Source organism: Aspergillus steynii (assembly GCF_002849105.1).
Source record: "Aspergillus steynii IBT 23096 chromosome Unknown P170scaffold_5, whole genome shotgun sequence".
Taxonomy (NCBI): Eukaryota; Fungi; Ascomycota; class Eurotiomycetes; order Eurotiales; family Aspergillaceae; genus Aspergillus; species Aspergillus steynii.
In genome coordinates, this window is record NW_020194402.1 from 2,777,005 (window position 1) to 2,803,155 (window position 26,151).

Genomic DNA, 26,151 nt, shown 5'->3' on the forward strand with positions numbered 1-26,151 from the left:
GGATCTGGCGGCAGTAACCCGATCTAGTCTAGTGCAGTCCGTGATCCACAGTGGCCCACAGCGTAGATCGCTGCAGACCATCGTCGACTTCAATCATTCATCCATCTGATTTCATTGAGCTACCTCGATTGAAGATTCATATTCTCATGTCAACATACTACCTAGGTGATTTCAATGCTGCTCCGAGCGGTCTTGGCAGAACCGGTCCAGTAGGCGATTTCCGAGCCAAGGGGCTTTCGTCCACCCTCAATACTCGGTAATCAGTTCCAATCAATCGGCATCAAGGGGCCCCTTTTGTGGCTTTCAGTGGAATCGGGGGCGATATCCCGCAACTGCTCGGTACCTCTCGCAATAATAGTTCCATGCCTAAAATTCAGAAGACAAGTGAATCGACTTATATCTTTCTCAAAATCGAGGACAGTACACTAGATGACGTTGACCAAACTTCTTATCGGACTGACCTTTTCGATTTGGATTTACAACCCCCGGCTCAAGGGCTGGGGGCTCTTGAAATACTCCCTCTTGAGATGATTCAAATGGCGCTCATCCTCCTCGACATGCAGTCGCTGACTGATTTTCGACGCGTCAACAAGAGCGCAAGGCTGATAACGAACTCCATTCCACAATATAGGCATATCCGCGTCCACGCACCGGCATTAATTCGCGCGAGCCTCAACATAGAAACTGCACGGTTCTTTTCGTGTCAGGAACTGTACGAGAAACTATGTACGGCTGAATGTGATAGCTGTGGTGATTTCGGCGGATACATCTATTTGGTCACCTGTCGTCGCGTTTGTTTTCTATGTTTCACTGAGAAGACTGAATACCTCCCCCTACTGCGGACTGATGCGATCCGCAAATTTGGACTTTACCCTCAACACTTACCGGGCTTACCTTGCATGAAAAGCTTCCCTGGCTGTTATTCGCCCCTAGAGCTCAGATGTCGACAACGACAAACATTATTCGATTATTCCGCAGCACGACAAGCTGGCATTGTTGCCCATGGGACAATTCACTCCATGGAGAAATACGCGTCGGAAACGCTAGCCAAGAGACTGGCGACCTACAATTCGAAATTGTCTACTCGCAGAACAGGCGGAGCGCGCCCGCGGCCTCCCAGGCTTGAAGATTCTTTTGATGGACAATGTTCTAATCCGAAGCGTTTCATGGGCATTATACGCGCCCCGTTCTTTAATCAACAAACTGGGTCTCTTGAATGGGGACTTCATTGCATTGCTTGCGAATCTCATCATTATCATCGGCCGCTTCACTGGCGTCGTGAGTTTACAGTAAAGGGGTTTCAGGATCATATTTCAGAATGTGGAGAGATAAAGGAGGGTAAACATATTTCTCAAGTAAGTTGAAAGGAGAAACAGAAGGTATGAAATATGTTTTAGCAATTGACGCATATCCCAAAGAACAATAAGCACAGCTGATATCAGAGTAGTATTTCATAAGGCCTCCCTCCTCTCAGTTCCCTCCTCCCAGTTATCCACCTTCCTTGTCCAGCATTCTCCTGTCTGCGCATTTCGTCTTTGCCGGGCTTCACCATATGTCGTGCACACATGTGGACTGAATTCTGCAATGGCTCCCGCTTCACGGGAGAACATTTGACATTCGTGCCTTGCCGTGCCTCGCATTGTTTGAACGTCTCATTCCTTCTACAACCACATGTGTACTTCCGGTAATATTGGATACACATTTTGATCAACTCATACTCGATTAACAAAGCACCAAAGTTTATTGAAATGGTGTCATCTTACTATTTCGGGGTTGATGCTGCGATGTTGGGACTGAGATGGGTTGATGTCTTTCGGTTGTATGTCTAGGGCAGTCAGCAAAAGATATTTTATGTAAATTGTATTGCGATTGGATCGAATAAACATATCTTTGCCTATGTATCCTCACGGCAAAGCTCAGGGACGGTGGCTATTTGGAGGAGAGAATCGAATGGCGAAGTTGCAGTCTTGTAGGTTGTTCTCTGCTTGGAGACGTACGTTTTGACCTGCAGACCACGACCAGGGCCCCGAACTATAGGGCACCTCATGCTGTCAATAGGCACCAGTGAATAAGGTAGATGTCGAAGAAACTCGCAAATGATATGTACATCACATGAGGAAGACAACCATTCTATGTTTCTGTAGAGGCGCTAGTTCTGTGATGGCTGCTGTCAGATGGCTTTAGCGCCCCCTCAACTCATCCTTCAACTTTCACGACCTCAGCCGAGCATCTTACTGCTTGGTTACTACCAAGCTATAAATTCACTAATTTCCCTGGTGGTGCTTGATTCTTTCAATTGATAGTCCTTGCGAATATACTCTTTGACTCAAACGTTTTGATTTCGAAATGAGTGGACAATCAAAAATCGAGCTACTACTCCAGGCAGAGGTCGATGAGAACGACCAAAGCTTTTTCCGTCTCTTAGTCGACGGTCGGTCCATCAAATACATCACCGTCGAGCCTGGCATCTACAGCTTCGAAGATATGTGCTTCGAGCCTTCACTAGTGTCCGTCTTGCCCGAGCTTCCCCCTGGAGACTGGAATGATAGCCTGGTTGCCAAAGACGACAACAACGGTTAACTACATTTTACATCTATCTGCGTGACTAAATTCCCTGGAGTCCAGAATATCTGGCATAAGACCTTTATTAACTACTTAGATCTTTTGATTAGACAAAGACTACGAACGGGTATCTACAAAGCCACCTGTCCAATCTTTGATAAGATAATTATTGCTAAATTTACCTGTTTCCCCTAGGAGGTTTAATATATGGAGAACAAAACTACAGTATATTAATAGATATCCGGGCATAATATTAGGCCTTAGTTCCTTGGGCACTTGACTGAGAATGGTCGGGTTATTTGATTCTTGATGGAGTACATAACTGGTACACAGCACGCTGGGGCTCAGGACATTGACACTTGCAGGGAGGTTTTGTCTCGACTGCATGGTTTGGGGGTGATACATGGGGATATAAATCAGTTTAATCTTCTCATCAGTGGTTCGAAAGCTATGTTGATCGATTTTGATACGGCTTAGAAGTGTGATGATCAGGAAGTGCTTCGGAAGGAGTTGGAAAGTTTAAGCGCCTATCTGGAAGATGCCTCGAGCAGAGGAGGGGGTGGCTTGCTCTGAAAAAGTCGGCTATTCTGTATACCGGACTGCATTTTTGACTCTCTGGGAAGCTTTCGTGCATGAATCTTCTACTACCAGTACAAGCATTGAACTGGTGCAACCTAGGTATTTGGCCCTTTGCTGATCAAATACTGTATTGAGCGGTTATGAATAAAGAGGAGCCCATTCCTTTTTTTTTTTTTTTTTTGTTATTCGTTCACGTCTTCACTATCCAGTTGAGGTTGGGCAGTAAACATGTTGGCGTTGGCGAGCTAAAAGCTTAATCTTAATTTGGCAACATAAGACCGACCGACTAGTTGCCTCATCTAGATGCCTAACATTTAGACGATGTAACCGTGCGCTTCTTAATTTAAGAAATTATCGACGTGGAATGGTTTAGCTGATCCCCCGCCTCACCGAAGAGACATGGATCGGCAAGGCTGGAGAGAGATCAGGCAGCTTTACCTTGTCATATCTACCATAGATAAGACCGTTAGATGGAGAGATGGTTTGAAGACACTATATCGTGAAACGTGTGACAGCAGGCGGGGTAACGGTGAAATCGCTAGTGTGCTATGCGTGCAGATTAGCCTGCAGTTTTCACATCCTACGATGCTATCCTTGTAACCCTTACTTTTACCAGCTGAGCTTTGGACATCATAGTTAAATTGGGCATCATTCAACTAACGATAGAATTATCCACGCCTTTTTCACAGAAAGCACATGTTCAGCAAGTGCCCAAACCAGCATACATAACCCAAGTATTCATGTCAAGCAGTGGTTATTTAACAACTCGAACACCCAGCTTGACAGCTGCTGCCTTCATACACCATTCACTTTCGGACCTGGATCTTTTGACTCCACCATGACGATCACCAGCTTGGAGAGTAACCAATGCTACACTGTTGGCTGGATCGCAGCTCTCCCCAACGAGCGCGCCGCCGCCACAAAGATGCTCGAAGTCATCCATGAAAGACCCCGCGACTTTACCAAAGTAAACAACGACCCCAACGCCTACAGCTGGGGAAGTATCGGCAAACACAACGTCGTCATCGCGTCTTTGCCCGCTGGCGTCTACGGAAAGGTATCAGCCACGACGACCGCGTCATACATGCTCGCGTCTTTCCCTAACATCCGAATCGGTCTCCTGGTTGGCATCGGGGCAGCAGTGCCCGAGAGCAAGGATATTCGCCTTGGAGATGTGGTCGTTAGCCAGCCCGATGGTACCAGTGGCGGAGTGGTGCAATATGACCTCGGCAAGCTCAGGCCCAATGGCACTTTCGAACGCAAAGGGTCACTGAATGCTCCTCCGACGGCTCTGCTTTCAGCGCTTAGCCTGATCCAATCAAATCACCAAACTCGAAACAACTACATAGCTCAATACGTCGAGGAAATGCTCGAGAGAAATCCTTACATGCGCGACCCCGATGATGATGAGATGATGCCGTATGGGCGCCCGGATTCTACTAGCGATAAGCTATTCGAGGACTGTTACAACCACGTTGGGCCGGATAGCTGTTGCTGCTGCGACACTGGGTATCTCAAGTCGCGCAAGCCGCGAAGGACCACCGCGCCGCGGATCTTCTACGGGGTCATTGCTTCCGGCGACAAGGTTGTTAAAGATCCGACGGCCCGGAAAGCCATTATCGAGGACGCTGGGGAGAGATGCTTCTGTATTGAGATGGAGGCAGCGGGGTTGATGAACAGCTTCCCTTGCCTTGTCATTCGGGGCATTTGTGATTACGCAGACACGCATAAGAACGACCTCTGGCATAACTACGCGGCCTCGACCGCTGCTGCGTATGCGAAGGAGTTTCTGCAGGGGATTGACGCCGGCGATGTGGACAAGACACCGAAGGCAACCGATACAGTGAAGGGTTAGTTTACAGACCAGAATTCTACCCAACTTTGGTTTTTCTAAGCCCACATGCTCGTGAGGTCTGTATGATACTTACTATCTCCTAGATCCTCAACCGACTCCGTCTCCGCCTCAGTCCGATACCAATGGCAACTTGAAAGACGAATTAGAGGCGCTTAAAAAACGTACACAGAAACTTGCGGACGATCTTGAAGCAGTCAAGTCAACGAAGGGAGCAAGTAAGTTACATATCAAGCCATAAATGCCCCCATTCTAGCCATTCTAAACACTAATCATGATATCAAGGTGGCCCCCGCATCGAGTATGGCCACGCCGTTCTCTATAGGAAACAAGGCGGGGGAGGCACGAAGATTCAGTTCAAGCAACCTTTTGCTCGGAGTCCTATGGTCACTTTAACAGGCATCGTAGAGTCTTCAAAAGCTTATTGGGGCCAAAGACCATATCTAATACGCGAAGGGTCAGAACCCGTCTCAACGCCTACGTACTTTGTTGTTGGTTGCTGGGGCGGTGGCTCTAGTGGAAGGCCGGGCACGAAGGTAGAGTTTCATTGGATAGCAGTTGAACCAGATGAGTGATGTCGAAAAGCTGGCGATATATTGTCCATTTGATGGTAGTATGAATCATGTCAGCAAAGAGAAGGAGACAAGAATTGATGGGATATTTTAATGCCTTAAGAGTTTTCCGAGGTTATATCATAGTTCAGCTCTCATTATTGCGGCATGTCATAATTAAGTTGTCCTATAATTCTAGTTACACACTGTTTCTTTCATTCCTGAAACGCGGTTAAGAACGACTCCAGAAACTCTATAAATCCGTTCAATGCTTCAGTAATGATTAGTTTTTGAGGAATTTAAATATCTGGTCTTATGAATTATGAATTCGCTGAATATTCACATCTAATCGATGCTCTGCCCGTAGTCACTGCGAGCAAAGAAATTAACCTATCCAAGGGTATACTCCTCTATTCTTCAACATACGCCACCCCAGTGATGGCCCCCCCAACATCAGACAAGATGGTACTTTTGCATGACCCGTCCAGGTTAGCACTGTATAACGAACCGCCCAGATCCGCGAAGAACATGCGACCATTCTTCAAGTCCAAAGCAATCCCAATCCCTTCATGAAGCTTACGCACCAGAATCTTCGACTCCAGTTTGCTCTCAAGCCCATCTACAAGACTCATCGAATTGACCGTGTTACCGCGCGGCGGATCTCCTCGATCCGTCCAATAGAGCGTGCGCGAAGCGTGGTTCAACTCCAAGTCAATGGGCTCTGGAAGACCATCCCTAAGACACTCAACATCTGTCCTCCTCTCCGCCGACTCCCCCTGTCTCATCTCAAGCCCCATGCGAAAGATCCGGCCCTGGTTCCCTTTCGATGGTCCTTTCTGTGTCCAGTAGATTTTCTGAGATTCCTCGTCCACCGCGATGCCCACGCACCAGTCGTAAACAGGCGGTCTACCAGTGTCGTCACTCGAAGCAGCTCGATACAGCACCTCGATCTCACTCCCGTCCAGACTCGCCCGCATGACCCTTTTGCCTTCGCGATCGGACCAGTACAGCTTCTGGGACTGTGAGGCAATGGTCAACTGCTTCGGAGTGTGCGTGTATCCCTTGGGAATGATGGTCACGATGTTGTTTCCGGACAAATCGCAGCGCTGGATAGACCCGTCGTCTGCAGATGGAACCCCCATGTTTGTCCAGTAAATATGTTGGCGGTCCGTGTCGATGGCGATACCGTCCGGCATGGTGTTGATATGGGTGATCAGTTCGCGGAGATCGGACCCATCGGGCTTGCAGGTTAGGAGACGCCCGTTGATCTCTGGAGTTGTGATGCCGACATCGAGGAAGTAGAGTCGCCCTGAGGGCTTTTGGGAGAAGTCGGGTCGAGGAGCCATGTAGTGAATCTCTGCGGAAAGTTTTATAGAGAGAATGCTAGTATATAGTGGTACCGATCTATAGCAGTTGAGGGAGGAAAGTCTTGTATAAGCACATTTGGGGCTCTACTCTGCAGTTTAGGCTTTAAGTACATCTTTCGGCATTTTTAAGCCGAGTGTTCCCACTTCTTGAGACTGAAACTGCTCCGGAGTGTTCCTTGATTGACTGCCCATAGCAGGGAGTTGAGACGTGCCGAATGTCGGAATACCCGAATGGGAACGGAAGACGGATGACATAATCACCCGGATGCTGCCTCAATCTCCGGGCCAAAACTCGGAATTCTCTCACTTTCAATTCCTTCCGTGATTCCCGCAAAATGATGTTCTCATTCCACACCGGTCACTCTTCTCCACACGACCGGTCTAGACAGCCAAGACCAAAAAGGGCGAAGATCGGAATCGCCTGTAATGTATGCAAGGCCAGGAAAACGAAATGCGATGGTGCCAAGCCCAGTAAGAGAACCAGTAATACCCCTGTCGCGTGGTGGGGAATAGTTACGCCGTAATGCTCACCTTGCATTAGTCTGTGGACCCTGTTCAAGACGGAAACGAACATCGCATACTGCTAGTTGCATCTACCGCGAGACTGACAGCGGTGAGCAGTCAGAATACACAAGTGGGCGTCTAGCAAATGATCCCCAACAAGCCGACGATGATGACAGGGCGAGCTCCTACAGTGCATTCGTTCCAACTGGCAGTCTATTTGGCGCATCCAGTGGTGCGCAGTTCCTCCAGAATGTTGGAAATGACTCCGGCCTACCAAGCACCCCTATAAACGAAACACAAAACCGAAGTCAGGTCCTGCCGAAAGCGCTCAAACGCCTGCCGAAGCTGCAGAAACCGAACTCTCGAACAGATCCATCGGACCTGCAGTTTGCGATACCTCCAAGGAAGCAGGCCGATAACATGCTGTCGCTCTATTGGGACTATGTCGACAGCGCTTACCCCTGGTTGGACAGGCCTTCGATCGAAAGCGCATATGAGACTCTGTGGGTCAAGGATGGTGAACTGAACATGAATGAGAAGGTCCTGCATTGCCTTCTGAATCTCATGTTCGCCACATCTTGTGTTGCCTCCCAAGGCGAGCCTCCTCTTGCCCGCTATCAATCCTCAGTTATCTTCTTTGACAGGGCGCAGTCATTGATGTCCTACGAACTGATGGATCTTTACAACTTTGAAATCATCCAGATCCTCCTGCTGACAGCAGTATACGTTCAACATGAGAAAGAGCCCCAGAAGTGCTTCCGGATTATTGGAACAGCGATTCACATTGCCCAGGAGCTGGGGCTACATATCCCTGAAACAACCGAGGCAATGGACAACCCCAAGGAGCGGGATCTTGCGCGTCAGGTCTGGAATGGATGTGTGATTATGGATAGGTATGACACAAGAGCTGGAGATTATAGAGTGTAAGCTGAATCCGGTCCTAGGATTTGTGCCATGACGTTTGGCTGCGCCCTCAAAGTCCCTCGATCTATCGCAGAACGAGGACTGAACTCTCTGGTGCTCAGTTCCGTGGATTCCTCGAGCGAAACTGTGAGCACAAGTCTACCCTCAAAGGTCAATTTCTACATATCATTCTGCCGATTACATCATATCATTGCAGAAGTCCTGGAGACCTTTTATATTTTCGAGGACAGCAAAACCGAACACCAGTCTGGAAGAAACTCCAACGATCGAGAGAAAGCCTCCTCGGTCTTTGACAAATTTGCCAGCCTGTTTCGCATCGATTCGGCACTGAACGACTGGGTCCGTAGTCTGCACTCGTTTTTCCAAATGCCGTCGGAGCTTCAAGACCCTACGCCAACTAAACATATCACTCGCGAAGCAAATATCCTGCGCGCCCGGTTCGTACCACAAATTCCTTGAAATCCTAGTATCAAAAAGCACTAACGAGCCATTCTTTGTCGAAGGTACCTTTCAGTCCGACTGCTCCTTTACAGGCTCTTGCTTCTACAAATCCACCAGCAAACGACCGATAGTGCCCCAGGAAACGGTCTATACGCTGATGACGACCAGATCATGCCTCACGTAGTTTACCAGTGTCAAGTAAATTGCACAAAAGCGGCTGCCGACATGATTGAATTTATTGTCCGGAACTCCCCGCAGCAGAAACAGGCGTACATCTTACCATCCAACTGGTACACTGTCTCATGTGAGTTTTAATCTGTCAATCCAAGTGAATGTTATGTGCTAAATGTATGAAAGACGTATACATGGCAGTAACAAATCTGCTCGCAGCCCAATCATCTCCACAGATAGTGGAGTACTTCTCTGCGTCTCGTCTGCAGGGCATCCTGGAACAGGCCCGTGGGATTCTTAAAGATTACGACAAACATGCCACGCTAGCTTCAAGATGCAGCTCCGTTCTCAAACTAATCGAACAGAACATTGGCAGGCGCGAGTCGGTAGCAGACCTTGTTTCCTCTGAAACATCGCAAGTCGTCAGAGGACATGAGAACACATCTGTGCGCGACTTTGTCCCGGGAGCCCATGAGCCTCAAACTACCATGGCGGATGATTTGGCGATAGTGGACAACTATACCTTCGATTGGAACGAGTGGCCTATGTTCTTTGCCCAGCTAGACGGCGATACTACGCCTGCCGACGGTTGGGGGATATAACCCTTATCTCCGATTAATACCTGCACATTTGAAATCTAAATTCATTAAACAACGAACTACCCTCGCGATTATCATACAGGAGACATTAATGAAACACGATGCAAATTCCAGTCACACACGTCCATTATCCCGGGAATTATTGACCGGCTTGACACCATCTAGCACCACTTCAACGCATTCACAGCCACTCGATGCTCTGATCATGATAGCAATTCGGAACAGCAGGCGTCAACCAGCGAGGCGTGAGACTGGCATCACTCAACTGAACCACCGGTTTCAGAAGATCCATTTGACCCCACGGCCCCTCCTGAAAGCTAGTGAGGAGCGATTCAGGCCCAGCCTCGAAGTACTGCGGGAAAACACTCTTCCAGCCATCCATAACCAGCAGCAAAATCTCCGTCACAAACTGTGCGGGCCCGATGTGACCCCACTTGAACAACTCATTGCTCCGCTGCACGGCCTCAGGCGAGTACAGCCCGATCTCCGGCTCCAGGTTTATCGTGTCGGCCTTCACTAGCGAGCTTGTCACGCGGTACGAGCCGCCGTGTCGTGCGCGATCCCGCAGCGCCATCAGCGCTCCCAACGCACCCACCAGCCCGGTCGTCATGTCGGAGATGGGCAGCGGAGGCAGAACGCTGGTCCCGTCTGTGAAGCCCAGGGAGCGGCCCATCACGTACGAGGAGCCGGAAGCGGCGTCGCCAATCTGTTGCCAGCCCGGTCGCTCGTGGTACGGGCCGTCGGGGCCGTAGCAGTTCTCCTCGACGTAGACAATGCCCTTGCCGCGGTTGCCGGCCATCTCGAGGAGATCGTTGACGCCAAAACCCTTTCTGGCGATGGCGTTGGGGCGGAATCCTTGCACAAAGACATCGGCGTCCTTGATGAGTTCGCGGAGCCGCGACTTGTCGTCCTCCTTGGTGAGATCGATATCAATAGTGCGCTTTCCGGCGTTCAAGGTAAGTTGCAACACCTGGGCTTGAGATCAGCATACGGTAATTCTCAACACGACTTGAGCAGGGTTTGTAGGACTTACGTTAAGATCTACCAGACGACTGCAGTTAACACGAATAACATCGGCACCAAGTGCTGAGAGCGTGCTGCCGATAACAGGACCAGCAATAATCCGGACCAGCTCCACCACCTTGACCCCTGCCAGCGGGCGCTTATCATCGGCAACCTTTGTCCAAGGAACAGGAGGAGTGGGGATGGCATGCGACTGACGCGAGTAGCCGACCAGCGGGTGCTCAGCGAGTCTCTTTCCCATCGCGGTATCAGCCCACCCCTGCGGCGTGAAGCAGATACTACCACAGAACCCGTTCTTAACATTCAGCATCTCCAGCTCATCCGCCGTCCACTGCTCGACATGCTTGCCGATGTACTCGTACGCTTCCTCCGGCGTCTTGGCCGGGTACTCGGGGTCCATTCCCAGGGCGCTCAGGACGGGTGCCGCGTCCAAGGAGCCGTGAATCTGATACCACACCCCGGGGGTCTTGGTCTTGTAGACGGCAGTCGATCGCTGTCTGAGGGGGGTGGCCTGCCAGCCTTTCTCGAAATCACGATCGAAGAGCGTGGGTAGTTTCCGCGATCGCACCAGCTCGGTCATATCTTTTCCCTCGACGGCCGCCGCGAAGATCGTCCCCAGCCAGATCGCCGCGTGGTCGGTGTTCACGGTCACCTTCTGGGAACTGGCTGCGGTGCCGTCACGGTCTTCGACGATCTCGTGGGCGACAATACCGCACATGGCGTGCAGAGCGGCGGCGACAAGAGGTGCCTTCGTTGGGCCGGGGATAACGGGCAGTTCGCTGCCGATGAAGTTGACGGTCTTCCATAGCTCCTCGTTCTTAGTGAACCCAGGTGTGCTTTTGGCGATGTACTCAAAGATACGGCCGGCATCCTGTGGCGCCGGGAGGAAGTCCTTGTCCACAAAGGTTCCGGGGCCGTAGATTTCTGGACTCGGCGTTGTCTCGTGAGAAGGCATTATGAAGTGTGGCAATGGTGGTGGAAACAATGAATCCTGTAAAAGAGCAAACGAGATAGAGTTTTGATAGAGACCAACTTGAGTAGCGAAAAGCACAGCTACCGCGCAGTATTATACTTTCTCGCGACAGCTCCATCGGACCATCAAACCGTTGAGCACGCGGGATGCATATCCAAATCCTGATTCCGATGTTTCACATCTGGAAACCCGAAGTTCGGAACCCCCGGATATCGGCAAGCCGAAACCTCGGAATGCACGACATCTGGCCCAAAAGGGCAACTTGCCCTGACGATTGATTTAACTTCCCGAGCCAATGCCGGGGGAATCCCGAGTACCGGGGCTTCGCGGCAGATCGTCGTCATCGAGCCTGTTGTGGATATTACCTAATCAGGTAACGGAAGGGCTCTTCCGAACTATGGGCTGTTACCACCAGAGCATCACCGAGGCTGGCGAGATGCTACGCCCCGCTGGTTCTATATATAGTCGTTACGAAGTCCAACGGCAGTGAAGGCGCGAAATCAGTCACAGAAATCTACGGATCATCATGTCCTCCCCAATCAGAACTGTCGGTGTGATCGGCGCAGGCGTCATCGGCGCCAGCTGGACGGCCCTCTTCCTCGCCAAGGGACTCAAAGTGATTGTAACAGACCCCGCACCAGGAGCTGAGGCCAAAATCCGCGAATATCTGCAAGAGTATTGCTCCGCGGTACCGAATGCCACTCTATCACCTGCCTCCTGCCTGAATAACTTCACATTTGTCACCGACATCGACCCGTACCTCGACAGCTTAGACTTAATCCAAGAGGTTAGTTAGCTGCCGATCATCATCCGATCTTATCCCTCTATCAATCTCATACTAACAAACACAACCACAGAACGGACCCGAGCGAGTCGACTTCAAGCGCCGTCTCTTCGCCCATCTAGACGCAAAGACGCCCTCGCACGTCCTCATCGCATCGTCCTCCTCCGGCCTCCCGGCCTCCCAATTCGTCACAGAATGCACAAACAACCCATCGCGCATCCTCATCGGACACCCCTTCAACCCTCCCCACCTGGTACCCCTCGTTGAAATCGTCCCGCACCCCGGAACAAGCGAGAAAGCGGTATCAGCCGCGTACCAGTTCTACCAAAGCCTCGAGAAAGACCCGGTGGTCGTCAAGAGTGAAACACCCGGCTTCGTCGCTAACCGCCTGCAAGCGGCTGTCTGCGCTGAGGCTTATAGTCTCGTTTCAAGGGGGATTGTGTCGCCGGAGGATCTTGGTGAGTTACCTACTGTTTCCTTTCCGTCCGAGGCTGGTTCTAACTTGTTGCCCAGATAAAACCGTCACGTCAGGCCTTGGGCTGCGATGGGCGCTGACGGGGCCGATCATGACGAATACTCTCGGCGGCGGGGGCGACTTTACGCATTTTATGGACCACCTAGGTCCGGCGTTGAAGTCTTGGCTGGATGATATGGATCAGCATCGATTTGACATAGGTTCTGAGGATAGGGTGGGTGCGCTGAAGAAGACGGTAAACGAGTGGGTGGCGCAGGTGGACTTAAAGAAGCATGAAGCGGACCGAGATGCTCTTTTGGCGGATTTGGTCAGGAGTAAGCTGGATCGAGCGGGTGGTGGTGATAGCTAGCTGATGGTTATGAGGGGAGAGAGTGTTTTTCAGTTTGATGAAAGATGGATTAGGGGGTTTGTGTACTTTAATAGCGTCTTTGTTGGTGGATGTAGGTGTACTATACAAAGCAAAGGGAGACATGAAGATTGTATGATTTTGATATTATCCTTGATGTTTTTCGGATTCGATACGAGGAAGTTGACGATTATAAGATTGTTTTCTAGTTCATTAGTCCCCTAAGTGTTCCAATGCTGCTGTGAAAGTTATGCAGTTTGAGGGCATAGAGGTGCAGCCTTGACAGGTTTATGAAGTTAAAGCACTCGACGATGGGAGTTTACTTAATTTAGTGCCTTACAAAGCTTTACGATTGCCCTAAATAGATTTAGTATTACGCATGAAGATAAAATTGACCATGAACAAGGTTCGGGATGACTTATTGAATTCATTAAATGATCCGAAATTGGTTCTCAAAAGCGGCTCCTGGAATACTAGTGGGGCCCTAAACCCTTTTATCAGGATTCCCGGTTTGAGAAAGCGGTTCTGCAGGGGAGTTAAAGGCCGCTATTGTGTACTTATCAGTATCGTCGTAGCTATCGATCTCAACCACTGTCTTTGATCCAGGAAGCTCAAGATCATCATCACTGTTCGCCAGCGACCGAAAAGACTGCTCCATCTCTTTCCAATCCATACCGCTGGATCACTAAGCGACGTCTTCCTGGAGACTCAATGTACAATTCATCTGCGCTAATATCAACGTCTTTTCCACGTCTTACAATCACCAGTAACTCCTTACCGATTTCATCTGGGTGCATAAGCTGGGCGTCTTTGTCAATCCCAAAGAACTCGGAATTTTCAGGGGATGGAGGCTTCTGCTCGAAAACTTCGCGAGAGTTGGGGTCCATGACCGAGCCTGGGGCGTTCGATTGAGTCGACCGGTAGATCTTGACAAAAGCATCAGAGTGCACATGATCTCGGAAAGCTAGGTCTCTGATCCAGGTGCTAGGCTGAGGATCGCGCCATTGGAATTGTGTGGTTTCATTATGCTCGATCGATCTCCGAGGGAAGGCAAGCATTTCCGAGTTTCCTGTGATGAAGTGCAGCTCCCTCCATCCACTGCCGAACCTAATTAAATAGTTCACATTCTCATAAGCCAACTCAGGACCATCGGTATTGATAACTGTAAGTGTATCAAGGTATAGACCGGGAATCAGGTCGAGGGCCCAGGGGAGTTTGTATGTTGTTTCTTGGCCATCGCCTATTGACTGTGTGAGCGGGCTGGAGCCAACGCGGACTCGACGAATCTGCTCAATCATCCTTCTAGGCGCTGGGGAGAGCTGGTTGAGCAGATCTGTGACGTTTTCAAAAGCAAACAATACTTGACCGAGCCAAGAGTCATCGATCTCTCGATTGATAAGACGGCACGAGCGCAGGATCGCCAGGTGATTGGATGCCGGCGCCATCTGGTTGAGTTTGCCATAGGTAAAGGGAGTGGAAGAGAAAAAATGGTTGTAGATCTGCAGGCGTAGCTCTGCTGGAAGGAGCAGAAGCCGAGACATCTCGTGCTATGCGTGGTCCATCTGGTGGGAATTGATCGTGTGTTTAGTAATGGGAAGAAGTGTTTGGAAGAAGATATGGCGATTTGATAAAAGATAGTATGAGAATAAAATAGATAGATTGCCTGGGCATCGCAGGAATGCCGATATTTATACACTGGACTGACTAGACCCCTTTAGGCCAAGCATTCAGATAGAAAGAAGGAATATATCAGGATATAATCGAATTGTCTTTATTCTTTCTACGCAGGGTGGGAATAACTCGTGCAAGCATCCTGCATATTAATGCAATTCTCATGATTCCTTTATTCATAACAAAGAATACCATGAATGTATGTATTTGTTCTTAGAGAATCTGACACATCTTGAATCTAGAATGCCGTGGACCCGCTTGGCTTGCATTTCTTTGTCTGCAACGCTACCTTCGACTGGATTAGCCTGACGCCATCCCTGTCCATTCCTCTTATAAATTATGAATTCCCGTCCGGCGCTCTCCGTGATTCCTTCTCCTTCATCTCCCTCCACACCAACCATATACCAGATCCAATACTGTCTTCAACCGCCATGGACACTCTCAAGCGCGCCTGGCCCCAGATAGCCTAGAACCTCACGTCGGTATCAACTGCGTCGCGCCGTACCTGCTCACCCAGCTGCTATCGCCCTTGCTCTGCGCCACCGCCGCCCGCCCGGACACCGTCCCCAACAGCGTCCGCGTCATCTGGTCGAGTTCCTAGCGCCGACTGAGGGTGTTCCCCCGACGGAGCTGGACACTCCCTCCACGGACCCCAACCGCAACTACGCCGTCAGCAAGACGGGGAACTGGTTCCTCGCTGATCGTCTGGCGAGACACCTGGGTGGGAACGGTGTCGTCAGTCTCGCGCAGAACCCGGGCAATATCTACACTAGTATCTTTGACAAGGCGCCGCGCCTCACGGTCTGGTTGTCGAAACAATCTATTATACGCCGGTCGAGGGCGCGCAGACGATGCTGTGGGCTGGCTTGGCTGACGAGGTGACGGTGCAGGATGGCGGACGGTTCGTCATCCCGTTTGGACGCTGGCATCCGGGTCCGAGACCGGATTAGCTCGATGCGATGAAGGACGAGGAAGAGGGCGGGAAGGGATACGCGAGGGTGTTTGAGGAGTGGTGTACAAAGCAGGTGGAGGGGTTTCGTTGATTAGGTTGGATCTGGATCTATCGTATTAAATTTGATTCTTACATTTGATTCATTCCCGACTCTATATCAAACCCTACACAGTCTCCCATCCTTCTCATCCACCGTCCACCCCTCGCTGCCCCATCAACGTCCCGTAGAACACGTCCCCTGGATCATACCGGCGCTTGACGGCGCGCAGTCGCTCGTAGTTCGAGCCAAAGAACTGCCGCTGGAAGTCCGAAGGGCTCAACGGTGCTAGTCTTGGATGAGATATATTCACCGATTCTGGCCACGGTGCAAGACGCACAATGGGAAGCGATTCGTCGCCTCTTTCCATCCGAATGCCGCGTCCTATGGGTTACAGCGGGTGCTCAGCTTCAAGTGTCCAATCCCCAGCATGCCTTGATCCATGGAATGGCTCGCGTCGTTCGGGCCGAGGATCCCAGCGCGAGGCTGGTGACTTTGGACGTGGGATCGGAAACAAGCGCGGAGTCACACATGGCTATTACTCGCGTGCTCACTGCCATGCAGTCGCCGGGGTCCTGTTTCAATGATATTACGGAGAACGAGTACGTCGAAAGGTCAGGCCTCCTGCAAGTCAGCAGAGTTCAGCCGGACTCGGCTCTCTTGGGGTTTGTCGAGGAAACGAACGCTGAAGCCGCCACCGAAGAGCACAACTTGCATACCCACCCTTCCTGTGTCCGTCTCATGTGCCGCCAACCAGGAATGCTCGACTCGCTCCAGTTTGTGGAGGTAGCCCCTGGAGACATGCCACTGCCGGACGACTTCGTGGAGGTGAACATGCATGCGGGAGGTCTGAACTATAAAGATGTCGCGATGTGTCTCGGCATCATGCCTGAAAACCAATACCTGTTGGGCCTGGAGGGCGCCGGGGTGGTTCGCAGGGTCGGAGCCAAGGCAGCTTCGTCCTTCCATATCGGCCAGAGAGTCCTGGTCTACCGGCGGGGGAGCTTCGGGAACAAAGTCCAGTGCCCTGTTGAGGGCGGGCATGCAATTCCGGACTGGATGTCGTTCGAAGAGGCTGCCACTCTCCCTGTCGTATACCTAGCCGTCATCTACGGACTTTTCGACCTCGCGAACATCCAACGTGGTCAGTCTGTTCTGATCCACTCCGCTGCTGGCGGTGTTGGGATCGCGGCCATCCAGATATGCCGGTTCATGGGCGCAGAGATCTACGCGACTGTGGGCAGCGAGGAGAAGCGCGAATTCCTAAGAGAGACGTTCGACTTACCCGCTGACCGGATCATTTCGTCGCGCAACACTCGGTTTGCGGCAGAGATTCTCCAGATCACGGGTGGTAAGGGAGTGGATATTGTCCTGAACTCCCTCACTGGGCCACTGCTTGACGAATCGTGGCGGATTATTGCCGACTGCGGGACCATGGTCGAGCTGGGGAAGAAGGATACCTTGGATCGCAACTCGCTTTCCATGGAGCCATTCAACCGCAATGCCTCATACCACGCGATAGACATGTCCCACGACAGTATAACACGGCCCACCGTGGCACGGTGAGTTGATCCAGAGCAACACGTAACACAGCGTTTACTAACTGTTCTTCCTTTCTAGACTAATGCGTCAGATGTTTGATCTGGTTGATGGAGGACATATCAAACCGATTCAGCCGCGTGCCGTTTTCTCTTATGCTGGCATCGCCGATGCCATTCGATACATGCGCGGTGGCACTCACATTGGGAAGATCGTTGTCTCCAGGGACATTTTCTCGGAGACGGCCGTGATGAAGGTTAGTAGGCACCATTCAAACACTCGCAGTTAGGAAAACGCGATGAGCGCAGTGGAAACAGATGAACTGGCATTCCGATTTCTAGATCCAACCAGCACCGAGAAAGCTCCGTCTTCGGTCCGACAGGTCGTATCTGATCGTTGGAGGACTAAGGGGAGTTTGTGGAAGCCTGGCTGTTTACCTCGCGCGTCATGAGGCTAAAAGCCTTGTCGTAATGTCTCGCAGCGAGTACTCTGACGACAAGTCCCAAGGCGTTCTGAGAAGCCTCGCCTCGCTGGGCGCTCGATGTGCACTCGTGCAAGGCGATGTCTCTGAGAAAGAGGACGTCCGACGCGCTTTTCGACAATCATCACTGCCCGTTGGAGGCATAATCCAAGGCGCCATGGTGCTCAGGGTGAGTGTAGACTTTTCTATTCCCCATTGCCTGGCTGCACATCGCGCCAGCTATGTCGAAGATCAGGCGTCAGGCTAACTGGTCCAGGATGGCATCTACGCCTCGATGACTGTCACACAATTCCACGAAGCACTGCGCTGCAAGGTCCAAGGCACATGGAACCTGCATGAGGTCTCGATCGAGGAGAAGGAGGCCGTATCTCTTGATTTCTTCACCATGCTCTCCAGCCTCTAGGCCAACTACGCCGCCGGCAACGCGTTCCTCGATGCGCTCGCCACCCACCGTCACAGTCTAGGACTGCCCGCCTGCTCCGTGGACCTAGGAGTGATAGAAGACGTAGAATACATCAGCGAGCGGCAATCGATCGCCAACCGTCTTGACATCAACATCTGGACGCCCATTAACGAGCCGCTCTTGCATGAAATCCTGCGCCTCTCCATCTTCCAACAAGACGCCCTGTCGCCGCTCAATCCCTCCAGCGCCACCCAGATGGTCACAAGGATTCCATTCCCACAGCCTGTAGACGCGGCCCTCCTGCGCGACGCTCGCTTTGCCGCTCTCGCTGCTCCCGACGGCGGCTCGGTCGCTGAAAGGGCGCAGGACGCCTCGCAGGATACTCGTGCACTTCTTGACCTCGTGCGCAGTGATACAAGCACCGAGCTCGAGTCCCAGATCACCGCTGCCGTGGCAGTCGTCAATCGCCACTTCATGCGCACCCTGGGGCTGTCGGAGCCCATGGAGCCGGCGAAGCCCCTAGCTGTGTACGGGTTGGATTCACTGGCTGCGGTGGAGTTCCGGAACTGGGCCCGCCAGGAACTGCAGATTGCTATTACGACGTTGGAGGTGGTGGGTGCGAAAACCTTGAGGGCGCTTTGTGAGAAGCTGGTGAGCAAGATGGGGCAGGAGAAAGCGTCGTCTGCAGTTTAGCTTTGTTGTTTGTAAATTGCAGTCGCAGTGATATCTATTCATATGTGATAATTTTTGACCACTCCGATCAGCCCAATCCACACTATTTCATTGTTTTCAAAGAGAGCACTGTGCGGCACCCAAATTTCGCCGAGCTACACCGCGCTAATTCCGTTGGTGATAGCTTCCTAGGGCAAAGAGTCGATCTTGATGACCTTTGCCCATTTTTGGTAGAGGAAGTCTGACCACGGGTTGACGAGGGCAATCCACGTTCCGATGCCAAATATTGAGTCTTTGGCTATAGCCGAACCGGTTACATTTCCGGATACAATGCGGCTGTTTCTGATTCACGGCGAGCTTAGAAATGGTGGATCTCCATTTTTGGGTATGTACACCAAACCGGAAGGGATCGTTGCCAGTAGCGCTGGCTTGGTTGTACAAAATGCCCCTAAGTTGCTGTGATATATAGGGCCCCTTGAAGCCCTTTCCTTGGCCTATATTCTGGTCATTATGCTTTTATATGGCAGCCAAAGAATGGCGGGGCTTCTCACAAGAGATGAACTGGTCTATGTGTATTTACCAACCTTAAAAGTTCCAGCTCGTTATTCAAAGTATCACCCCATACTTTTAAGCGCCGAGACGAATAGGGACGAAATTGATTCTAGCAGCCCATCTCCGTAGTATAGTAATCCCACGGATCCCAAGTGGCAGTGTACTCATCTAATATCATCGGCAAAAACTTTGTGGACCATTCTTCGCGCCCATCTGCAGTGTATTGCGCCTTGCGTGTCTCCCAGTAAGCAGGTAACCAGCCCGACTGCTCCCAGTCAATAATAGCCAGGGTACGATACGGCCGCTGGGAAGTGACAATGATGTTGCTGCGATGAAGATCACCATGGGTAAACTTGATCGCACAACTGTCTGGCAGTTCGTGGCGAAATGGCTCTATTGGTACCGAGTATGGATCAGCCATCGGTCTCCGGTGGAGAAACGTGAACCAGTTATGGAAATCCTTGACCGTCGTAAATGGTCCCGCTTCATGCATGAAGTTTTCATGCAACGCTCTATCATAGAGAGGACCCCGGGAAATGTTCCCTGTCGAAAAGGAGTTAAACCTAGGGTAAACCAGCTTACAGATAGAACGTACTTACCCACGAATGTGTCTGAAGGGTCCTGTTGAAGCCGACATAGATGTTTATATATTGTTCGCAGTTCGTGGCAAATCGTAACCCGCTCACTGGGTTCCATTATATCCCAAGCTTGTTCCAAAGTCTGCCCTCGAACGTATTCTATTGGGAACGAACTCCAAAGAGAATGATGATAGAATTAGATAATCTCTCTACCTACATAAGGTGGACCATGGCTTATATAGCCATGGTCACATGACCTGCATCGCGGAATAAGCCATACAACTCCCGGAACCTACTACCAATATAATAGGAGGTTCTAACACACCCCCTCAGGGCAAAATAAAGCCAGAAATTACCTGAATTAGAGAAATAAAACACAAGGATATATGATTTATTTAAAAAAGAAAGAAAATAACAAAACAGAAGTAAAAAAATAATTTTAAATAAATTAAATACTTTACCTAAGGAACCACACTCCGAAACTGTAAATATTATATAGAACTTTATTAAATTAAATAAATAATAATTTTACTACTATAAAAATATAAACCAGAGTTACTTATAGATTTTATTTTTTTAGTTAATTAGGGCTCGCGTTGTCCTTATAAAATAATAAAACAAGATATCTAAACGGGGAACTGTATTATATAATCACAATATTAAAATATAAAGTTACCTTCTTAATTCTGGCAAGTTTTTTTTACTTTCTCTTCTTAGGAGGAGGAACAGGAGAGGTCTTTTTTTTAATATACTAAATATAAAAAGACCTAGACTAAGGTATTAAAAAAAAGGGAGTAAACTAATAAATAAATAATTATAAATAAATTAAATATACCCGTAGTTTTATCAGGATATTATTAAGGATTCTAATCTTTTTTTTCTGTATTTAATTTAAACAGCTAAATATTAGCCTATTTATATTTATAGATCCTGCGCAAGGAACTATATTTATAGATTTTATATTTATTAGCCCCCTATATAAGAAGAAGGATTCCTAGTTTATTAAAAAAGAATAAAATAAACTAAGAATAATAGTAGAGGCGTCTGCTAGGCGGAAACAAAAATAAATAAGTTAATAAAATATTATAACCCGGATTTAAAAATATGCCGGGGGGTCTGGATATACTAGGGTTTAATAAAAAATTAAAATATTTTTTTTATTAAATTTATAGTAGATTTTTCTTTTCTATGTTTACGAAAGTAAAGAACTATTATTTAAAAATAAAAAGACTAAATTATCCCACACAGGGGACAGAATATTAAAAAAATAAAATAAAATATTTTTTTTTAAAATAAATAAGTATCTAAGGGGCTAAAAAATAGTAAAATATTTTTACAGAGATTCAGCCTATAATTATATATATAGTTAGTTAGGCTAAAACGCTATAAGTATGGCTTAAACAAAAATATATATAATTAATTAAGCTAAAAATAAAAAAATTAAAATAATATAAAAAAAAAAATAAGAATAAAAAAGGGGTTTAATTTAATTAATTTCACGCGGCCACCTATAGTGAATAAAAACTAAATAAATTCACTATATTAGACTATTATAATAGAAGATTTAACTAAAATTTACTAAATTTTATAAAATTTATTAAATTTATAAGTAATATAACCTATATAATATAAAATACTATACGCAAGGTCTAAGGCGAAAGAGAAATTAAAATATTATAAATTTTATTAGATCTAGGGGTTTAGTTAGGCTATTAGTAAGATTTTAATTAATATTAATCTTAGAGAAAATAATAGCCTTTTTTTTAAATTAATTTTTTATAAAAAAATATTAATTATCAAACTATTTAATAATAGTAATATAACTAGACTTCTTAACAATTATTACTATATTATCTGAATCTATAAAGATAATAATAGGCGAAAATAGGTTATTAAAATTAAAGAAATCATTTTAAATTAGCAGGATAATAACTAATTTTTTAATGTCAATTGGGGTCACCTGACATCATCTGATTCATCAGAATCACCTGATTTAGCCCCACAACCAAAATTATTCAAAATTCACTACAACTTTACTTTCACTTTATTGAACTCTCACTTCCACCACTAAATTGTATGGGAAAAGTGAGGTAAAACTGAGCTTAATGTGAGCGGAAAATGAAAAAAGAAAAATTTCTGAAGAGTTTCCTATTTTGGACTAGTATATCTTCCTAATTAGGAAATCACCGGTCGCTAGAATCCTATGGAAGTTAGAAAATATAATTTAATGAATTTCCTATTTAGGAAATTAAAAGTTTATTTCAACCACTGTAGTTAATGGCTTTATTCAGATGATTAATACAAAGGGTCCAGAATATCTCACCTATTCATTTTATAAGCTATAAAGTGAATATTGCTATCCTGGTTATTCTGATATTATTGAAATGATTTTATTATGATTTATGTGTTGAATCTCGATTGTTCTAATTATTCTGATCATAAAATTTTGATTATTTGATTATCTAAATTAATTTAATAATGATTTATGAGGTTGATCTTGAAGGCCTAGATTAATAATATGATTTATAGGTGAAGGCCTAGAAGGATCTGATGATTTTATGTTTGTAATGTCTGCTTAAGGCCAGATTGAATTAGCCCTAATTTAATTATTTATAAATATACAGTTAATGATCTGTATTAATTTATTCTTTTTATCAAGTTAATTTTACTGTTTCAATTTGACAAGTTAATTTTATCTATTTAATTTACTTATTGATTTATTCATTTATTAATTAATTTCACTTATCTATATGTATAGCGAATGGTAGGACCTCTAGTCTATCTATTTCAGATCTAGGTAGTCCAGGTGAACTGTTTACTTTATCTGACTGATTGATTTTCTTTATTTTATTTAGTTATTTGAAATTTTTATTTAACCCACGTGACCTACTTATCTTATCTGAAAGTTATAAGCCCGTGTTAGTATTTCATCTGACAGTTATGAGCCCGGTCTAGCCCTTTGTTCCTATTATTTATGTATACACGTGAATTAATCATTTACCTGTTTGATTAAATTTATATATGTTTGATCGAATTTATACTTACACCTGAATTAATTATTTGTTTGTTTGATTGAATTCAACCCACATGTGAATTGATTATTTGATTACTCACTATTGCAGTGAACTATTTACTATATGTTTGATCGAATTCACACCTACACCTGAATTAATTATTTACTTGTTTGATTGAATTTAACCTATACGTGAATTGATCATTTGATTACTTACTACTGCAATGAACTATTTATTATCTATGTTGATTTAATTTATTTAACCCGTGTATTCACTTCAAGTGTTTTATTTCACCTGTCTGAAGTGTTTGATTGATTTGAATTATTTTATTAATTTATTAATTAAATTCACACACACGCGAATTAATTAATTACTTGTCTATTTACTATTGTAGTAAATTATTTATTTGTCTGATTTAATTGACCCTTACTTACCTAGTTTACTTTTACTTTATTGAACTTTTATTTTTACTATTGATTTATATAGTGAAAGTGAGGTGAAAATAAGATAAAACAAAGATTAAATAATTTAAATTATTTTATTAATTATTTAAGCTTATTACTATGGATACAAAGCTTAATTTTTAATTAAACCAGTCATATAATTAGATATACTAGTTTAATATGATTAAAATAATTACTAAAAGTAAATATATTTAGGAATTTATTGATACTAGTCACATGATTATGCCTGATTAACCTGTACAGCCTAGTTACCCGGAACTATGTGACCTTAATAGGAATGCTAGATTAATTATTAATCTAATCTAAAACAATCGAGTGCTTTATTGAGATCTTTTACACGATTATAAATTAGTGTTTTAAGAATATCGCTATATAAATAAGGGCTTAGCCCTAATTCTACTTCTGATTAAGAACTTAATATTATTAGCTAATAGGGTTTTAGTATTTGATAAAGAGATCCTATATCACGTGCTGCGGATCCTTTAAACGAAACTAGCTCTCATAAATGAATTAAGAAAACATAATATTATTAAGTAATATTATATACTTAAAAATCTGCAGAATAAATATTTAATTAATTTATATATTTTATTATAGGAAAATATTTATACTGAAGCGAAATCGCTTAAAATAAGTAAAGTGAATGATCTATACCGAGTTTAATATAACTTTATTAAAGCTATTTATAGGTCTTATTTAATATTTGTAAATTATTAGAGCGAAAAATTGAATAATAAAATTAAATTATGTGATGAAATACTGTTATTTTTTGATATAACTAAGTAATTTAGAGATCATGTGAAGATATTTCTAATATTTAAATATTTAAATTAACCGAGCTGAATCGCTCAGGTAATCTTTAAACGAGATATCTTGGAAAATATCCTAAGTCCTAGGTTTAACCCTAGAACTCCTAAAAGGGAAAGAAACTGCTCCTGTTAATCAGACTTTAATGGAGGCTATTATGAATTTAACTAATATTTTTATATTAATGATTTATTAAAGAAACCAGAAAATTAGTTATATGATTCTGAGGCTATTTAATGATTTAATAGAGCCTTTAGAAACCCCAAATTCCGTGCAGTGCTTAAAGCCACGAAAAATTGTTTAAAATTAATAAATCAAGTAATAAATTAAAATAATAAATTTTTAACTAATTTAATTGTAATGGCTTCAAATTTAATAAGACTAATTAAAAAACATGCTAGTCCTAATTAGGCGTTTAATACTGCAGCAGATACTTATATCTGTAATAATTAATTATTATTCAGTGATTATTATAAATCATCTATATTAATTTTTATAAGAAATACACAGACATTAATTAAAGGTTTCAGAATAATTAATTTAAAACCTTTAAACCCCTATAAAGATGAAATAATATTTGAATTATGTTATTGTGCCTATGTTCCACGATTTCACATTAATGTTTTATCTGCCTCTAAGGTAAGGTAATCAGGTATTTACCTTAATTCTAGGGCTATGTGCCTAGAAAGCCCTAATCACTGCCTGATTTATGAAGTCCTTGAGATTACAGATATTTATTTAATTAAATAGAATACTATTGATTAAATTTAATAGTCACCTGAATTAACTCCTGAAGATGATTATATTTATTATTTGAATTTATTATAGAATTTATTACTAAATACTGAAGTGAATAAATTAGAGGCCTATTTAGCAAGAAATTTAAATAAACTAGTCATTTCTTATAGAACAGCTGAACTATGGTATTCAAGATTAGGGCACCTAAGCTCTGAAGTCCTAAAACACCTTGATTTAACAGTAAACAGAGTAAAAATTAATAATAAATCGACTGAAACTGAAGATTATTGCCCGATTTATTAATAATTAATTTTAAAATATTAAATTTCTTAAATTCTGATTTAATTAAGGACTAAACCATTTGAAACTATTTATTAGGACCTTATTTATTTAAATTAAGGAATCTACCAAAAATAATATATTAGCTATATATATTACCCTTATTTAAAATTTTATATAGCTAAGGCAATTTTATTGAAAGATCACGTGAGTAATTCAATTATTAAAATAATTTAATTTATTAAATATCAATATCATGTGATTATTAAATAATTTTATTCAGATTAAGATAAAAATCTAGCTTATTTTTATAATTACACAAGATCTAAAGGGGTAATCTGCAGTACTAGCCTGATTAGGCAACCTGAGTAGAATCTATTTGTAAAGTGTTTAGGTGCTCTAATTATATAAAAAATATAAATTTTATTTATTGATTTAGGATTACCGCTATATTTATGGCCAGAATCATTGAATGTAGCAATATATATTTTAAATTATATTCTTATTTATTCACTAAAGTGGAATACCTTATATAAAACCTTATTCAAACATCTTAATTAGCCTTTATTATATATAATACTACTGCCAAACCTCTCTAACCTAAAATAATATGGTTGCCGAGCCTATATAAGGATTTTAAATATCCCTAGGCTTAGTAAACTTAAACCGAGAGCTCTGATTGGCTACTTGATAAGGTATATTACTCTAAATATATGGAGAATATGGATATCCGGTTAAAATAAGGTTATTTTGGCACGTGATTGTATCTTTAATGAAACAAAGGTCTATAAAGATAAATAAAATATTTAAATA

General features: G+C 45.1%; 10 protein-coding genes across 10 annotated transcripts; 6 read left to right on the plus strand and 4 right to left on the minus strand.

Moving 5' to 3' along the window:
* Window positions 1-25: 25 nt before the first annotated feature.
* Window positions 26-1,658, plus strand: P170DRAFT_211578 (uncharacterized protein). The gene is made up of 2 exons (XM_024842818.1): window positions 26-1,355; window positions 1,448-1,658. The coding sequence occupies exons 1-2, from the start codon at window positions 363-365 to the stop codon at window positions 1,574-1,576; spliced, it is 1,122 nt and encodes a 373-aa protein (XP_024703698.1). The 5' UTR covers window positions 26-362; the 3' UTR covers window positions 1,577-1,658.
* Window positions 1,659-2,346: 688 nt separating this feature from the next.
* P170DRAFT_477012 (uncharacterized protein) lies at window positions 2,347-2,639 on the plus strand (the record flags this gene model as incomplete). The annotated part of the gene is made up of 2 exons (XM_024853405.1): window positions 2,347-2,575; window positions 2,626-2,639. The coding sequence occupies 2 exons, from the start codon at window positions 2,347-2,349 to the stop codon at window positions 2,637-2,639; spliced, it is 243 nt and encodes an 80-aa protein (XP_024703699.1).
* Window positions 2,640-3,979: 1,340 nt separating this feature from the next.
* Window positions 3,980-4,996, plus strand: P170DRAFT_448110 (5'-methylthioadenosine/S-adenosylhomocysteine nucleosidase family protein; the record flags this gene model as incomplete). The annotated part of the gene is made up of 1 exon (XM_024850943.1): window positions 3,980-4,996. The coding sequence occupies one exon, from the start codon at window positions 3,980-3,982 to the stop codon at window positions 4,994-4,996; it is 1,017 nt and encodes a 338-aa protein (XP_024703700.1).
* Window positions 4,997-5,942: 946 nt separating this feature from the next.
* P170DRAFT_438049 (YWTD domain-containing protein) lies at window positions 5,943-6,953 on the minus strand. The gene has a single exon (XM_024849500.1). The coding sequence runs from the start codon at window positions 6,888-6,890 to the stop codon at window positions 5,955-5,957; it is 936 nt and encodes a 311-aa protein (XP_024703701.1). The 5' UTR covers window positions 6,891-6,953; the 3' UTR covers window positions 5,943-5,954.
* A 293-nt stretch (window positions 6,954-7,246) lies between these two features.
* Window positions 7,247-9,553, plus strand: P170DRAFT_359323 (Zn(II)2Cys6 transcription factor; the record flags this gene model as incomplete). The annotated part of the gene is made up of 5 exons (XM_024844347.1): window positions 7,247-7,382; window positions 7,453-8,308; window positions 8,360-8,776; window positions 8,873-9,084; window positions 9,171-9,553. 5 exons carry the CDS (start codon window positions 7,247-7,249, stop codon window positions 9,551-9,553), a joined length of 2,004 nt encoding a protein of 667 aa, XP_024703702.1.
* Window positions 9,554-9,605: 52 nt separating this feature from the next.
* On the minus strand, window positions 9,606-11,598 carry P170DRAFT_386852 (alpha methylacyl-CoA racemase). Its single transcript, XM_024845782.1, has 2 exons — window positions 10,584-11,598; window positions 9,606-10,520 (listed from the first exon to the last, which is right to left on the minus strand). Exons 1-2 carry the CDS (start codon window positions 11,526-11,528, stop codon window positions 9,732-9,734), a joined length of 1,734 nt encoding a protein of 577 aa, XP_024703703.1. The 5' UTR covers window positions 11,529-11,598; the 3' UTR covers window positions 9,606-9,731.
* A 379-nt stretch (window positions 11,599-11,977) lies between these two features.
* P170DRAFT_386855 (uncharacterized protein) lies at window positions 11,978-13,286 on the plus strand. Its single transcript, XM_024845783.1, has 3 exons — window positions 11,978-12,333; window positions 12,404-12,788; window positions 12,844-13,286. Exons 1-3 carry the CDS (start codon window positions 12,073-12,075, stop codon window positions 13,152-13,154), a joined length of 957 nt encoding a protein of 318 aa, XP_024703704.1. The 5' UTR covers window positions 11,978-12,072; the 3' UTR covers window positions 13,155-13,286.
* A 584-nt stretch (window positions 13,287-13,870) lies between these two features.
* Window positions 13,871-14,683, minus strand: P170DRAFT_326501 (uncharacterized protein; the record flags this gene model as incomplete). The annotated part of the gene is made up of 1 exon (XM_024843345.1): window positions 13,871-14,683. A coding segment is annotated over one exon (813 nt), but the record flags the coding sequence as incomplete, so codon positions are not given.
* A 1,575-nt stretch (window positions 14,684-16,258) lies between these two features.
* P170DRAFT_477020 (MDR/SDR family oxidoreductase) lies at window positions 16,259-18,927 on the plus strand (the record flags this gene model as incomplete). Its single annotated transcript, XM_024853406.1, has 5 exons — window positions 16,259-17,373; window positions 17,432-17,606; window positions 17,692-18,000; window positions 18,088-18,195; window positions 18,235-18,927. 5 exons carry the CDS (start codon window positions 16,259-16,261, stop codon window positions 18,925-18,927), a joined length of 2,400 nt encoding a protein of 799 aa, XP_024703706.1.
* A 640-nt stretch (window positions 18,928-19,567) lies between these two features.
* P170DRAFT_360632 (uncharacterized protein) lies at window positions 19,568-20,199 on the minus strand (the record flags this gene model as incomplete). The annotated part of the gene is made up of 2 exons (XM_024844425.1): window positions 19,568-20,001; window positions 20,058-20,199. Coding segments are annotated over 2 exons (576 nt in total), but the record flags the coding sequence as incomplete, so codon positions are not given.
* Between the last annotated feature and the right edge of the window lie 5,952 nt (window positions 20,200-26,151).

Coding starts and splice junctions, on each gene's coding strand:
- P170DRAFT_211578 (XM_024842818.1), top strand. CDS start 363: ATGCCTAAAATTCAGAAGACAAGTGAATCGACTTATATCTTTCTCAAA. Junction 1,356..1,447: donor AGGGTAAACATATTTCTCAA/GTAAGTTGAAAG, acceptor ATATCAGAGTAG/TATTTCATAAGGCCTCCCTC.
- P170DRAFT_438049 (XM_024849500.1), bottom strand. CDS start 6,890: ATGGCTCCTCGACCCGACTTCTCCCAAAAGCCCTCAGGGCGACTCTAC.
- P170DRAFT_386852 (XM_024845782.1), bottom strand. CDS start 11,528: ATGCCTTCTCACGAGACAACGCCGAGTCCAGAAATCTACGGCCCCGGA. Junction 10,521..10,583: donor GTCGTCTGGTAGATCTTAAC/GTAAGTCCTACA, acceptor TCTCAAGCCCAG/GTGTTGCAACTTACCTTGAA.
- P170DRAFT_386855 (XM_024845783.1), top strand. CDS start 12,073: ATGTCCTCCCCAATCAGAACTGTCGGTGTGATCGGCGCAGGCGTCATC. Junction 12,334..12,403: donor GCTTAGACTTAATCCAAGAG/GTTAGTTAGCTG, acceptor ACACAACCACAG/AACGGACCCGAGCGAGTCGA. Junction 12,789..12,843: donor TGTGTCGCCGGAGGATCTTG/GTGAGTTACCTA, acceptor CTTGTTGCCCAG/ATAAAACCGTCACGTCAGGC.